The sequence below is a fragment of the Ammospiza nelsoni genome, chromosome 1 (assembly GCF_027579445.1).
Source record: "Ammospiza nelsoni isolate bAmmNel1 chromosome 1, bAmmNel1.pri, whole genome shotgun sequence".
Taxonomy (NCBI): Eukaryota; Metazoa; Chordata; class Aves; order Passeriformes; family Passerellidae; genus Ammospiza; species Ammospiza nelsoni.
The window spans coordinates 42,128,157-42,144,297 of record NC_080633.1 but is presented as its reverse complement, the minus strand read 5'-3'; the positions used below and the strand labels follow the sequence as shown (position 1 = coordinate 42,144,297).

The following is a 16,141-nucleotide window of genomic DNA, read 5'->3' as shown; positions in this document are numbered from 1 at the left end:
TACTTTGGTTTGTTAGTAAATCTTCTTCCACAGGGAAAACAACATGCAGCTGACGTTGTTTTGTGAGGGAGAAGTGTTCTCCTTCAGATTTAGGCAGCAAGAAGGTATTCTCAGAATAATTAAAAGATGTCGGGAGAACGACCGGAAAAGCTTCCCTCCTCTCCCTCCTGTATAATGAAGCCACTAATGGAAAGCTGAATATATATTAGAGTACTGATTAAGACTAAAAACATCCTCTGGTTTAGAAAATCCAAGATTCTGTCTGCTTAAATATTCTCTGAATGTGAATTTTTTGTCCTAGTCTGTCTGCATGGACCCAAGGTCTTTTCCTCACCCCTGCCCCAGTTGCCTTTCTATCATTCAGTAGCTCATTTCTCAGGTGAGGAGGACAGATTGAATACAGAAAACATGCATTTAACCTTGTGTCTGGGGTTGTTATGTCTGGTAAGGAGGTAGCAAAGGGAGGCAGTCATTTTGTTTTGGCCTGACATAGGTGGTCTGTTTTTGCTGAGATTTCTGGAGGCATTCTCAGGGGTCCTGCCAGAGCTGCTCTGATCCTCTTTACTTTAACCATTTCTGTTGCAAGGGCTGTGAAGCTCTCTCTGGTGTCTCTCTGCTTCCCAGGTTTAAAACCGGACCTCCTTAAAGACTCAGAACACTCAGATTGTCCTTGGGAGGGTCTTGCATCCAAATAAAATATCTTCATGAAGTTCCAGAGGACACTGACAATTACAGATATTATATACTTTTTGGTGTTTGGAGATGGATCTGTTAAATATATCCTGTCTTTCATTCTTCTGAACAGAATGATACTTTTGTAAAACAGGTAGTTAAGGTAGATCAGCTCCCTTTCTTGCTGAGCTTCTGCCTATTTTAGAGGGAGGAGCTTCCTCTCATATACCTGTGCTGCAGCCAACTGAGAATTTCTTGGGAGGGTAGATTAATTTTCCTTCTCTGCCACTGCATGGAATGTTTAAGGGTTCCAGACCATTCAGCAAAAAAGACCTGTGTCCCCCTTTTCCTCTATCCCTCAAATCTGGTAATTTCATGGACTAAAGCAATAGGATTCAGACCTACAAAATACAAAGTCTTACTATTGTAGCTCTGCAGCTAATAACAAGGGAGCTTGCAGGTGTGATTAATAAGCTGCTGGATAGCAGGCCAGTAAGAAGACATTTGTAGTTCATCACATGGTTAATGAATATTGCCTGTGCAAAATAGAATTATATTGTATTGTAAGGATATTCAGTAAGTGTCCGGATTGTAGAATTTGAAGATACAAGATAGGAATCGAATGTGTAAAAAAAGGAGCATAGTTTCATGTTTAGTATATGAAAAAATTAACTGGCCAATTCAAAATTTTCCTGACAGGCGTAGGTAAATAAGAGCTGCTCTCTGGAGACTAAACCCTGTGCTGAGGTCTGTGGAGAGCTTATAGCCCCAGGAGGTGCTGATGGCAAACAGTGGGACAGCAGCAGATTGGTAAGAGTAGCTGAGAGCAGGAAACAATTGAGCCAGCCTGCCTCCTCCACTCCCTGTTTTTCTGGTTGTCTTAGACTTGGCTTTTAGACTCAGTCCTGATGACATTTGATGTTTGCTCTGTAAGGTTTTCCTCACAAGGAACCACCCTGTGGAGTGTGTGGTGAGAAGACTGAGCAAAAAAAAGCCAAAACAAAAGCCCAAAGGAAATAATGTTTTGTTAGCTGAGACAATGAAGATATGTAGCAACTGACTTTTCAGTTTTTTCTATAACAGATTGTGGGTTCCTGGTTAGGGAAAAGATAACAAAATAACAAATGGGGGTGGAGAGAGCTTGTTTTCATTCTTCTTTGAGGGGAAAAATTGAATCGTGACAGCAGAGGCAAGGACTGAAGAGAAGAAATGCCTTGGTGATTAGCTTCCATCCTGATTGTCAGAGGTATAGTTCTGTTTGTTCTGTTACTTATTGTGTCTCTGTCTGCAAATTACGTGCCAAATGAAAATTAACTTGCTCCTTTGAAGCTTTGTTGATAGGATGTATGTGTCTGAGCCTTAATAACTATTATATAACAAGTCAGTCCAATTTTAATGTTCATTGTTCGCATTGTTAAAATAATTGAGGTCAAGCTGGCTGCTACCCTGAGGTGATGATAATGGAGAATTTTGTGCTTATTCCCGGTAATGGGAGGGGAGCAGTAATCAGGAAAGGACAGCTGATACGGATGTCATTATCTGCTTCCATCTTTCCAAGGCGCTTTCAGAGTATCTCACTTGGTGTTCTAGGATCTTTCCTTAAACCATTTTTTGCCATTAGCATAGTAATGTTTGCAGAGGCTGCTGTGGGTCTTATTCCAGATTGAATATTTGTGGGTAGAATTCTTTCCTGTTTGCAGTTTGAGGTTCTTTCTGGTCTGAAGGTCAGGTTTTATTGCAGGCAGAGTGTACAGATATGTTACTGGTGGTCCTGGTCCTGTACCTGTTCCTACACTAGACACTTTAAAAGCTGAAGTGCAAAATTATCTTGATAAGATAAGATTTCTGTTAGCTGTTGGAGTACTTCCAGCAGCAACCTCTATTCTTAGTTATTTCATCTTAGTTATATATTAAGCTGTGATTTTGTCTTCCTGGCTTGCATGCTATAGATGGAATCCCATTGCAAAATCTGTTATGTGACGCTACTGAAGAAAAAAGTGAAGTCTGTAAATCCTTGTCAGAAAATGTCTTTTGTCAAGTAAGATGGACATAGCAAGTAACCTTGAGTAGTCTGAGAACTCTTCTCAGTCATTTAAGTCAAGGCAGAAGTTCACTTCCTCTGCTTTGGTTATGCTTAACTCAAAACAACAGAGCATTACATTTGAAAAAACCCCCCACTTTTACTGTATTTTTAAGAGTTACCTTCATTTGCCAGACATCTCAATTGGTGAGGTATTCATTCTGAGCTGATGATTAACAGTATTTACAGTAGTCTTGCATGTGTGTTGGTGCTCTTTCCTTTTTCAGAATAAATAGTGGAAAGTGGGCAAGTTTAATGGAAATAATATTGGATTTGTGGATATGAGCTGAATTGGTAGCTAGTGTGTCCAGTTAGTGACTGGTGTGATTGCTTTAGTGACATGAGTTCCAGATATCAGTATCTTGCATTTTGATGTATTCTTGATAGATGCATGTGTATATATATACACATATATTCTACTTATGTTGGCTGTGTTAGCTTTTGATTTTTGCATACGAGAGTTTGTGGTGTTGATGAAATACAGGTCAAGATTGCAGGAGGAGTCCTTGCTCAAGGTCAGAATTGATGACTGTGTTAGGTTCATGCGGCAACACAATATATCACATTTACAGTGGTTTAAAAGGCTTTTATTTCTTGTGTGTGGACTCTTCTGTTTTTCATTTGCTTTTAAGAAAAAAGGTGTTTTCTATGAAATAAAAGAAAAAAAATCCAAACTCCTGTGAAATCTGCTCATTTAACAATGGTTAAATGTCCTCACTCATATATCACTTTTGACTTATGCTAGAGTAGTTTGAAAAACTGGTCCCACCTCCTGTCCTTTCCTGGTGTTTTCTGAAAAGTTATTTTTCTGGTACTATTTTCTAAAAAGCAAAAATCCTGGTATTTCCAGAAGGTGTGTGTGTGCATGTGTCAGAGAGAAAGATTGTGTTTTCATATTAGAAAAATCCACCCCAAATGAGGCACCAACCAATGAAATCTTGCCAAAAAAATAATGCAGCAGGAAGCTGGCTCTTTCCCAGTCTTTAAAAGCAGTAAACTTCTCACAAGGACAGCTTGACTTGGAGTTGTAAGGAAGTGATGCATGTTGCATTTCTATTACTATTAAAGTGTCTAAAGATTTTTCTACACAACTGTTTATTTTTACAGATGCTCTATTTTTTGTATAAGCACTTTTTATTGTGTTGTTTATTTTGCCATGTTTTTAATAACTGTTTTCAACTTGCATGCAGTCAATAATGGAAAGGATTTAAAAATAAAAATGACTGCATTAAATCTTTCAGAGGAATTGCCTACAGATAAGTCGTCAGACCATGTGCTGCTGGCGATGGTGCACAGAGATTACTACAGCAGAGAAAAAAGAGTTATTAACTGATGGAGCAGAATTTCTCTTTCATGAATGATTTCTGGCATGTCACAGATGAGATTGATGATATAGAATTTCTTTTTTCAGTGCTAAAAGAATGTTTTCTTTTTTCTCTGGCGTGTTTTGGATTTTTCCTCATGCATGAGTAGGCATATCTTAATATTGACTGTAAAGGATTCAATTATGTTATCAACACTATTTAAACAACATTTAAACTAAATTTAAACTAAAATTGAAATTGCTCATGTGTGTATCAGATTGTGGTTGGCACAGTCTGAAGAATCTCTCTCATGTTTTATATTCTAGAAGGAGGGTAGAATGACCTGAAGTGTTTAAATCATTATGTAGAAAGACGGGATTGGTGATGCTACTTGTTTTCGTGGCTGGCTCCGCGTGGCCCCTGTGACAAAGGGAGAGTGTCTGCTTGCCCTCTGAGGTCATGTGGCTGATGTCATTCTTCCTTTGAGGAGCCTGAAGTCACTCCTGGGAGGTGCCCCTGCCCCTGTGGCAGCTGTGGATTGAGAAGTTTTACAGATGGCGTAAAGCTGGTGTTTGATTTAGGTTGTCGTGATACACTGTGTTAATTGGGTAAAATCCTGGAGGATCAATAATTCTAGAAAGTAAGATGTCTGATCATACACATCTGTCCTAGACTAACAGACTTATGCCTGTTAGTCCTGGAGTCTGGATAACAAAAGCATTTAAAATAAAATAATGTCAAAAGCAATCATATGCTCTTACAGTTAGGTGTGGCTATTCAGTTTGCTGTGTTTGAAGTTTCTGTTTATTTTTGTTGTGAGACAGGAGGAAAAATCTTGAATAGAGATTATTTGTTATTGTACTTAATAATTTGGAATCTCTCCCTTTCTCTTTCTAGTTTCAGAAACCAATTTAAGTCTTAAATCAAAAATGGCATTCAGATTTTTTAAAATTATTTCTCTGCATGGGAAAGAATAGTGTATCATCTAGTATTTTATCCAAATGTTCAATTCCTGTATTTTTTCTTTTAGCATGGAAAATAGCACTTCAATTTTTCATTTTTATTTCCTAATTTAATTTTTAATAAGTAATTTTAGCTTATTTACCACATGAAAAGAATGTTCTTTCATCTTATTATGTCTGAAGTAAATTTCTTTGCAAACCTAGGGTATATCATGGCTTTTTCTGCTTTTCTTCCTCATACTGTGGAAATAACCCTGAGAATTAGTCATTTCTACTTACCATTTGTTAGGATTCTCATCACATAAGTGTTTGGTCTCCTGCATTGTGGTTGGCCATGTGTTCAGAGCAGGAGGGGCAGTTCCAGCTGTGAAGGAGTGGGTAGCAGTTGCTGGGGCTGGGTTAAGTAGGGGAAGTGATCACGCAGCCCTGAAGAGGAGGGAGCAGGCAGCAACCAAAGCTGTGGATTGTCTTGTTTTGGAGCAGGTGGTAGGGAGGGCATGACCTAGAGAGGAAAGCATCACATCATTTCCTGTTGCATTCTGGCATTCATGAGAGGGTCATTGGATGGCAGGTTTCTTGGAGTGTAGTTTTACTCAGGAGAATTTGTTGGCTTTGCCTGGCAAGGCTTTGGCATGAGAAGGGCACAGACATGGCTTCTGTGAGAAGCTGCCAGAAGCTTCCCCATGTCTGACAGAGCCAAGGCCAGCTGGCTCCAAGATGGACCTGCAGTTGGCCAAGCCCGTCGGCCATGGTGGTAGAGCCTCTGGGATAACAGATTTAAGGAGGGAGGAAAAACTGCTGCTGGCAGAGGAGAGGAGTGAGAAAATGTGAGAGAAGCAACTGCAGACACCAAGGCCAGTGACAAAGGAGGGGAAGGTGGTGCTCCAGGCACTGGAGGAGGGATTTCCCTGGAGCCTGTGGTGCAGCCCAAGGTGGAGCAGGATGTCCTACAGCCCATGTAGGCCATGGTGAACAGAGATCCACCTGGGGCCTGTGTAGGACCCCACCAGAACAGATGGATGCCTGAAAGAGGCTGTGACCCTGGGGGAAGCTCGGGCTGAAGCTGACAGGACTTGTGACCCTGTGAAAGACCTGCACTGGAGCAGTTTGTGCAGGACTGGTTGCCATGCTGGATCGGGTGAAGAGAGCAAGGAGCATGGAGTGGCAGAGACAATGTGTCATGGTTAGGCTGTAACTCCCCCTAACTGTCCCGCTGTGCTGCTCTGGGGAAGGAGGTAGTGAAACTTGGAATGAAGTTAAGCCTGGGAAGAGGGGAGGGTGGAGGAAAAGTAAGATTTGGTTTTATTTTCTTGTTGTCTTAATTGATTGGTACTAATTAAACTGATTTCCCTGAGTCGAGTCTGTTTTACTTGTGATGGTAATTGGATGACCTCCCTGAACATCTTGACCCCCCCAAACCTTTTGTTGTTCAGCCACGGAGGGGAAGCAGTGGGCACTGGGTAACCACTACAAGAACACAGGCAATACCTGAGAGTTTCTGACAGACTAAAAGTCTGAATCTCCTTCATGCTTCAGGAGCAGCTGTTAATTGGGAACACTTGTCATCTGCTTGTTCTCCTGAATCAGAAAATGGAGAAAGAAGCAAACCATGCATTTCAGCTGGTGTCTTCCTAGGATGGGGTTTCCTCTTACTGAATATTTTGCAGTTAAGTAAATGCAGACCTTATAATTCCAGATATTTGCACACATGTAATTCCTTTTAATACATATAGTCCTGGTGGTTCTTTCAGTTGTTTTATTATACGTCTATCATAACATTGTATGTTTGAAGTTTCAGTGCTTTTCTGAGAATGTGCAATTGTTTTGTGATATTATGAGAAGAATATATAGGTGGAGTTGTCAAATCCAAAAAATAGTGGAAAGAGAAATAGGTTAATATTTGTTGAGGAGTCAGGGGAAAATACCCTTTGTTGTTGTTATAAGTAGAGAACTGCTACCTTGAGCTGTCTGTATTTGCAAATGGGAAGGATGGAGAATTTTAAGGTGCTGAAACAACCCCATGTAAGAGCAAAGTCATTCAAAATTAAGCAAGTTATTTTATTTGTGAAAGAGAAGTTAGAAACTTCCCTTTTTCAAAATCTAAGCTTTTAATTTTGAAACAAGCTTAGAGTGCTAGTAAGTCAAGCATTTTGCCTCTCCTCTCTTGGGAGAAAGCAAAAAACAGACCTACCAGTAAGACAGAGGATGATGCTATAACTGCATGACTTAGTGGCTGTCCTGTTAAGGGTTAATGTGTTTAATGAGTTTCATCCTGTATGGTTTGGTGTTTTTGTGCTAGCTCCTCCTTGATTTGCTCTCTGTAGAACAACTACACTTCAGCTCTTCTGAAATCTTTTGTCAAGGTCTTTAAAAAAATTTGGCAAACATATAAAAAAAAAGTTCAGTCATTTCAATAATATATGTAATTTCCTTATGCTTTTTGCCATTGAGTTTATCTGTCACTTTACCATAGGGAGGGGTTCTGCATCTTTGTTCTGGGCATTCAACACCTTAAGCAGTGTGGTTTTGATCGGTGTTTGAGCAGTCAAAGTTCAGCACGTTCTAGTACTTTGAATCCTACACAGAAGTTGCAGTTCCAGATGTCTTCTGCTGTGTCAGGTCTGTAGACCAGCTGCTGGTATCACAACTAGGTAGCAAGTAAAAGCTGGATCAAAAGGCTGCTGTAAATCTGTCTTAGGTCAGCTAGAAAACAGTAAGACTTGGACCAACACCTTGTTTTGGACAAAGGTAGAATAAATCTTAGATTTTATTGAAATTTCTCCTAATCTAGGAAGAATACAACTGACAAAAGCCTGTAAACTTTTGGGCTGGCTGATAGCTGCAAACATTCAGTTAATTTTCCAAATGTTTTCTGAACTCCCTGATCAGTTTATCTTGTGGTCCTGTCTAATCTGTGAATGAGTCCTTTATTAAGGGGGAGGGAAAAATTAAAATGTTTGAAGGTTTCAAAATTTTATTTTTTTATGGAACTAAATCTTGGATCTGTAAGCTGTCATTTCCCCCCTGCCCCCCCCCCCCCAAAAAAAAAAAAAGAGAAGAAAAAAAAGGTAGGAAAATAGTCACTTGGAAATGAAAATAGAACATTTCTGTCACTGTGAAGTATGAGAAAGTCAGGTTTTCAATTTCACACTCTTCTGCAGGATAAGAAAAGGAGAGGAGCAGTTTTCCATACAATTATATTGTATGGGAGTCTTCCAGGGAGATGGTCATCTTTTTTTCTCCTGGCTGTTCCTTCTGTTTGCCTCCTTGTGCTCTTTCCATGAAGGAGGAATATTGCATTGCCTGGGACTGATTCTGTGGTTCCCTAAAGCTGCATATTGGAGAGGTCTGTGTCCCCTTCTGACAGGTCTTGTTTTCTGCCAAAGGGAATTAAAATTGTCTGTGGCTTTTACTGAAGTTTTGGCCTCTGTTTTAAATGTTGATTATTAAAATGTCATGTTAACCTTCAGCAAGGCATTTGGCTAAATTTGTGAACTGCAACATCATCATCTTCTGTAATTCTAGTCTTTTTTTGCAAAAGTGGTTATTTCATCTCTGAGTTCAGTTCCTTTCTAGCTTTTCAGTGCACTCAACATATATTTTTTAATCAGTCAATTTACAATAATGTAGGAGGGCTGCAGGAAACACACAATACTTGAAAATATAATAATGATAATAAAAACCCCATGAAGTTTATAATACATTTTTACAGTACAGTAGTGTGGACAAATGGAGCTTGAATCTTTGTTTATTATGATGTCTTCAGATAGATTTTTCTGAAATCTTTGGATATCTCAAGTGTAGACCTGTAAATTTTTGCAGCAAGTTTTTTGCAAGGTAAGTGGAAGAGGCTTGTCTTATGCATATATGATTTCCTACAGGCTGCAAAAATGGAGAGAGAAATTTTGAATATATTCTTTTTCTTTTGGCTTTAGGATTTTGAAATCTTGCCAATTTGCTTAAAGAGCAGCCTGCTCAAATACTGCTGTATTTTTGCCTGCTATGCAAGCACCCCTTTCATCTTAATCTGGATGGTCCAAACCTAGAAAGAGGTTAACTTTCTGCCTGACAGCTTGTATTCATATTGGATATGAAATAAGTACTCTAAGTTGCTTCCTATGCTGATGTCTGTGAAGTTAAAAATTACTGCATTTTGCAAAAACAGGTCCTTAGTTTGAGAAATGGGTAATGCCTGTTCTTAAACTGTGATGAGATATATATGTAGGAAAGAAGGAGGGACAGTGTCACTTCCTTGGGCGTCTCAGATCACATACAAAAGCAAGAAAATCTGAGCCTAAATCAATAATGGAGAAGGAAGTAGAATTTTCATACTTTTCCTTACAAAGACTTGCAGAAAGTATGAGTCACTATTAAACCTACTGTGAACCTACTATTTTAAGAGACTATTTTCTCTAACGTAGTCTTGACATTTTTACAGGCCTTTGGTAGTCTCAAGCCCTTCGTTTTTGTAGGTGAGTATATGGTATGTTTGGATCAGAACATTAACATCCATTTGTGGTAGTTCTTCACATTTAGTCACTATTTCAATCCATAAGAATTTAACAGCTACATAGTGATATTTCCTATGACAGCAGATGTTTTTGGACCTTTACAGGTCATGAGCCAAGCTGAAGGACAGCAGAAGAATCTTGTACAAGCCATTGAATCTCTCCCAAATTCTGGACCTCTTACTGCCTTGGATCAGGACTTGCTACTTTTAAAAGCTACCTCTGCTGCCACCCTGAGCTGCCTTGGAGAATGCCTGAGTCTCCTACAGCAAAGCATGCATCAAGTGGGCCAACAGCATACCAGGACACTGTCATCAGGTGAGCACAGGCTCCCTTGGGTATTGTTTCATGTACTTTGGAGTGTTTTATTATGATATGAAGCAGGAAAAATGAACCATTCTCAGAGAGGCAAGTTGGGATGAGCTGCTTGTGAGCTTCTGCAGCCTCAAACACTGTAATTCTTTACCTAAAAAAAAGATGCAAAATGGATTGCAGTCAGAAGAGAGGAGAAAAAGAGGTGGTCTGTCCTGAGTTTTCTCAGAGAAATTGGTCCTGAAGACAGCTACACAAAAAATATGGGGCATGGGGAAAAGGTGTATATAAACCTACATTCTTAATGGCGGTGTGGAACCAGCTTGCTTGTTTTGGTTTGCTCCCCCTCCTTTTTTTTTTCTTCTTTAATAGATTTCAATCTCAGTACAGATTTGTTTGATAAAAATAATTCTATGCAGTGCTACAGTGAAAATAATATTTATAGTTTTCTACATGGAAAGATGCTGCTGAGGTGGATTTATTTTGGTCTGTGGTTTTCTTTGAGTCTGGAAAGAGTTCTCCATGCTTTAAGAAAAGAAGAAATGTGGCAAGTTTTATGAGCATAAAATGTCAGTGTGATACTACAGTGAGCTCTGCAGGCATGAGCAGAGCTCTCAGTCTCTATGTACCTCAATTTTTCCAGTTCACCCAGTTCTGGATCTGTCCATAATATTGGAAGTTGGACTTGGAGCTGTCTAGAAGGGTGGTTAGCATTTTCCCATGCATAAACTGCATTTCCAAGTCTTAAGAACAAGAGGAAGTGTTGATGTAAGAGAAGCAGCAGCAGCAGAACTCTGGATAAGAGGTTGCTTTTTGTGGTTTCTTTGGGTGCTTCCAAAACAATCCCCCTCAACCTGCCCTTACTTGCAGTAGGTTCACTGCAGGGCAGGACATGGCCTCAAGGCTGCTGAGATGGCACAGAGGGAATGCTATGAATCATTCCCATTGTGAGGAGAACAGAAATGGGAGAGGGTTAGTTGGGAAGCAGGAAAATGGTATGAAAGTGATTCTTGGAAAAAACAATATTAAACCTTTTGACACCTGTCCTATGGTATGTGCTGACTTTCCCATATCCAGAAGCTGATTGGTTTCATAAAGGAGCATGAGTTTTAAAAAATTGCCATTTTCTTGTAGAAAATGCAAACCTCCCTTGCACTTACCTAAGTAGTAATGATAAAGTGCATTAAATTAAATTATTTGATATAACTTTATTTCAGAAAATTATGGTTTGAAACACAGATGAAAAGCATCCTTCGAAGAAAAGTTACTTTCTAGTTGCAAGGTCCCTAAAAGTTGTTTTTCATCCTGATGTGATCTTAGTGAACTGTCAAGAGATAGATGCCTTGAGGTGTGCATGTCCTTGACTCTGTGTCCGCATAATCTTCTGTTAAATCAGTCTTTATTTTGACTTGATAATGGTTTTTGAGGATCTATGGACAGGAAGAGAGAAAAGCAAGCAAAGCATTAGTAATTGTTTAAAAGGAATCACTTTTTTTTTTTTTTAAAGGAAAGTCATGACAATGAAATACTGAATTATAAAATATAATAATTGTTTTATTTGTTCTTCCTAAGACTGTAAACTTGCATGAGAATCCTTTCAGGAATCAAAATTCTGTAGCACTGGTTCAAACCAGCATCTTTGGTGGAACTGTGAGAACTTGAATGCAAGCAGTTAATTCTTCAGTGTGTGGGTGGGTTTATTCTTTGGTATGGAAGTAAAAAAAAAAAAAAGAGCTAAGAAGGGAACTAAAAGCTGCTGAAATATTTAGTCTCTTCTCTCTGACTGAAATGATTTTTTTTTTCCCTAGGCCTTATTATGCAACACAGTTGCCTGAAAGAACCTGGCCTACAAGTCTTGATTACTGATTTTCCTACACACTTAATCTTTCCAGTCCTACTTTGATAGACTTAATGTTTGTGCTGAGTCGGTAGAGTTTCAGAGTCATCAAAGCTGCATAAGCTCATACCTATTCAGAATAAAGCCTTTAAGTAATCCCCTAGCAAACTAATTCTGAGAGATGATCTAGTTCATTTTGATTGTGTCCTCCAGGTGAATTCTTTTAATTTTATACCCAGCAGGTACAATAGAAGATGACCTTTTCTATCACTGTCAGGTGAAAATGACTCTGGTTAGTTTAAAAACCATGTGCTCCTGTGGTAGGAATTCTCAAACACCTTGCTTGTGAGATGTCCTGTGCAATTTATTGCTGAATGCTTCCCTCCCAGTGCTGTCTCATTACCTGCTGTGTAGTGTAAAGATGCTAGTGGGCATTGTGGGGCAGAATGCATAGATAGAGACAAGGTAGGAATTTGATAATTTATTTTCTTGATTCTAGCCTACAGTTCATGAAAACAATCCAGTCCAGGCAGGCAACAGTCTTGTGTGAGTGTGAGAAATACTCAATTGCTTAGCTTGGGTAACTTGAACCTACCCCCGAGTTTGCTTTCCTTCAGCATCCAAAGCTTTCACTATTATGCCATAAAGAGAGAGAACTGCCCTAAAAGCAGATACATACCTACTTAATCTATACCTTTTCTTGTGTCCTTGAGGTCTTTATACCTGATTGTGCAAGTTCCGTGACTTCCCTGGAGGTCTTGCAGTCTTACTTCCTCTAAAGCAAAGACTTAAAAGTGGCTGAGAGTTTCTGACCTAGTACTTATGGAGTGGTCTCATGAAGATTATAATGAAATAGTTACTATTTTAAACAGACATTGACATTTATTGTTTTAGACAAGAAAAAAAAGTGTCTTCTCTCTTTTGATGTAAATATTGTTGTTTCTTTGTTTTCCAGTAATTAGAATACAAAGAAATCAGCATTCCCTTTAGTGGAATCTTGTCTAGAATTTAAAATTATCTTGGTTGTGACTTAAAATATTTTTATGGCATCCTTTCTAATGGAATAGGTTAAGGATGACAGGATTTTTCCATTTCATGTTTCTCATGAATTGTCAGTCTAAGACCTCAAGCCTACAAGTAGACATGAAGATTGAACTGAAGTCTTCAATCTTGTCTTGATAGCTAGTCAATGATTTTTTTTATTTCTACTCTGAAGCTTTATGGAAGGGTTTTTGTGATTGTCTTTTTTTGTGAAGTAAATCAACAAGAACAGTCAGTGAAGCAAAATCCTGTCTGTGTTTCTACTTTTAAGTAAAATTAATGCAAAAATAATTTCTAGCTGTCATTATTAAAGGTATGTGCTTTGATCACTGGCTAAATTTTTGTAATTTTTATTTTCTTTAATTGAAAAATATGCCAGAGAAGGGTATTATTAGCTGATAGTGTTGGTTATATGTAGTGTGAATTGAGGATGAGAGATTGTATCTTCACAAGCTTCTTTGTGTTTGGGAATTACTTTTTTTTTTTTTTTTTTTTTTTTTTGGTAGGATGGTGGAAAATGTCAAGGCCTTTCTTTTTGGCTGGGAATGTCACCACTTAGGTACATCAAAAGTGCTTCTGACAGGCTTGAGTTTATTTGGCGTGCAGACAAGGAGTAGGCACCTTTGAAAATAAAAATGTGCAGAAGGAACTTTTGTCTTCATTTCTAACTTTAGAAGTTCTAGTGTTATCTTTTTCCAGCTCTGTTTCAGCATTTGGCAGAGGAGTACCTCCAGAGCCTGTTGACTGCAGTTGTTAACATTCTTCTCTCCCTGACTGTGAACAGAGCAAACTTGAATGTTTGTTTTAATTTAGCTCTACCAGCGTATGTTGTGTTTTAGATCTGGGGGTTTTTTTTAATTTATTCTGGTGTTTTGGCGGACAGAATCCTCTCCTGTAGTAGCAGCCCACACAGATCAATCCGTTCATTTAATCTGCATTTCACTTTGGCCATTCATTACTGAATAAAGCATCTTCCCAATAGGAATTCCCTCCTATATTTTTCTGTCTCTCCCTTGCCCATTTTTCCAAACTATAGAATGTTTCATTTTTCTTAAGATGTTTTAAAAACAAAAACCAAACTCATCCTTACTATGGATTTTCTGCAGTTCATTTTAATGTGCAAACGCTGCTGATTTTGGGTCCCATGGAAACAAATGGATCAGAGATTATTCTGGAGTTGGGGGCAGGATATAGTTGAGCTTTTTATTCTCTATTGTCTCCTTTTTGGAGAAAATAAATGGATAGGAAGGACAAAATCTAGATGCTTTCAATTTGTTGACGAATGACTGCTAGGAATTCTCTTGCAGCTGATGACAAGAGAGAAAAATGAGTAGAAAAGTAAGTCCTTGTGCTTAAATGCATATGGAGAGGGAAGAGTGAGGAAAGAAAACAGGAGTACAAATTCTTTGTTACCGGTGTACTTTACTAAAGTTGGCTTGGTCAGTCTGTTTTCCCTTAATTGCGACATCCCCAGCCTTGCTTCTGTCAAGAATAACCAGAACACTTTGCTGTTCTGTGTAAAGGCTAATACATTATTCCTTACATGTTCTTCTTTCATTGGAAGATAACATTATTTTCTAGTCTCCACACAACATTGGCAAATGCAATCTCATGTGAAAAGCAGATGTGCAGCTGCCATTTGCTGTTGCTCGTTCAGTGTGCTGTAGGGATTCAGCAGAGAGACCAAGCTGTCGCATCCATCCCTGGCAGGGGAAGGAATCCAAGTCTAATATTGGTTTCTCCTCAAGGCCTTCCACTGCACTGTTAGGGGATATTTGTTGGAGTATATTTACTCCTGAGATATTTAAAATATGTCATGAAAATGTTATAAATAAATGTTAGTTTACAATTGTGCCGGGGAAAAAAGGCAGAGTTTTTGTTTGTAGTCTCCCAGGCAAGACCAGAGGACTTCAAATTAGAAACATTTTTGTTACAGATTTGAAATATGTTAAGCATATTTCATGCATCAATTATCATGCAAAAGTGAGTTTGAAGGTACATCAGGTACCCAGAAAATCAAAACCAACAAAAGAAAATGATCAACATTGCTTAACTAAAAAATCTCCTGTAAACCTGTTTGGAGAGAACTCCCCCCACTCCTGCAGTGTGCACCTGTAGAAGGGAAAGATGTTTCTCCTGAGGGCATTTGTGTGATAACACCTATTGTGCCCTCTAAAATAGATGTTTGTGAACTGCAGCATTGCTGTAGGGAAAGGATAAATTGGTTGTGTCTGGATGCTCTGCTTAGGTACAGATGTTCTCATGTGCCTTGCTGTATTTGTCTGCTGCACATTCATCACAGTGGAAGCTGCTGTTGAGGGGAAGTGGGAAGGAAGCTAATTTTTGGGTATGTTCTAGAAGAATTCCTGTTTTGTGTATACATATACTCTGAAGTTTCAGAGGAATTAGACTTAAGTTTTCACTCCTGGAACTACAGAACCGACACAGTACAAGTAGAAGGGATCTGGCTGATTTTACTAGTTGTGTATTTGGTATGTCCTTTCTTCTTTTTGCATCGTTTACTGCAGAAACAGATGTTTTGTTTTAATTAGTGTAGTGCTTGGCATAGTCTTAAAGCAAGTAGTAAAGTAGTTACGTAGCTGTCAATACTTTTATATAATTTGTGACTGCCTTTCTGGAGAATTCCTTTAGAGTTCTGCAATGTATCAAAATAGATTAGAATTTACCTTTCTGTCAGCTGTCTTTGCCTGTGACTGAGAACAGAGAAAAAAATGTGGCTTAAGAAAACCCAAACCAATGACAGCAGTTTTTTCCTATTCTTATAAGCTCAGAAGATAAACTTTCTAATATTATGTTTAATTTTTATATTTATTTATTTATTTATATATATTTGAACAAGGGTTGAACAAGGGTTGAACTAGTGACAGAAATTTTGCAGTCCCATAAAGTGACAAAGATGTGGCAGCTCCATTATAGTAGATCAAATGATTTACAGATGGCAGCTCAATCTGTGGAGAGTAAATTCCAGTAAAACAACTGGATTAGATATGGCACAGACAACAGCTATACCTGTACGATTTTGTGATAAGAGTAATTTGTAGTAGTGCAGATGCGAACATTTTGGGTGTACGAAAAACTGAAGAAAACTCTGAAAAACTGTCCTGAAAAGTTTTGGAAAACTGATAATATGAGTAAAGTAGGAGCCATATTGTTGTGGCCTTTCTACATAGAGATTGTATTCTAGTCTGAGCTGATTTTAAGATAATTTCTGATGAGTTCTCTTATCAGAGATTGTTTTTGCCTGAAACATGAGCTGCTGTATTAGATACATGGCAAGTCTCTTGGGATGATGTGAGAATACTGATATCTCAGAGTAAGATTTGTAGATTCAAGGTCATCACAGGTTCCCTAATGGCATTTTGAAAGGTGGGAATTTTTTTTCAATTTCTTCAGAGAGATACTCT

At 38.5% G+C, this 16,141-nt stretch overlaps 1 protein-coding gene across 1 annotated transcript in view; it reads left to right on the top strand.

The window, feature by feature from the left end:
• Positions 1 to 16,141, top strand: part of OSBPL10 (oxysterol binding protein like 10) — a 113,731-nt gene that overhangs the window by 53,883 nt on the left and 43,707 nt on the right. The window contains exon 5 of the mRNA XM_059478386.1: positions 9,634 to 9,844. Within this exon, the coding sequence (XP_059334369.1) occupies positions 9,634 to 9,844 (211 nt within the window). The remainder of the gene's footprint in view (positions 1 to 9,633; positions 9,845 to 16,141) is intronic.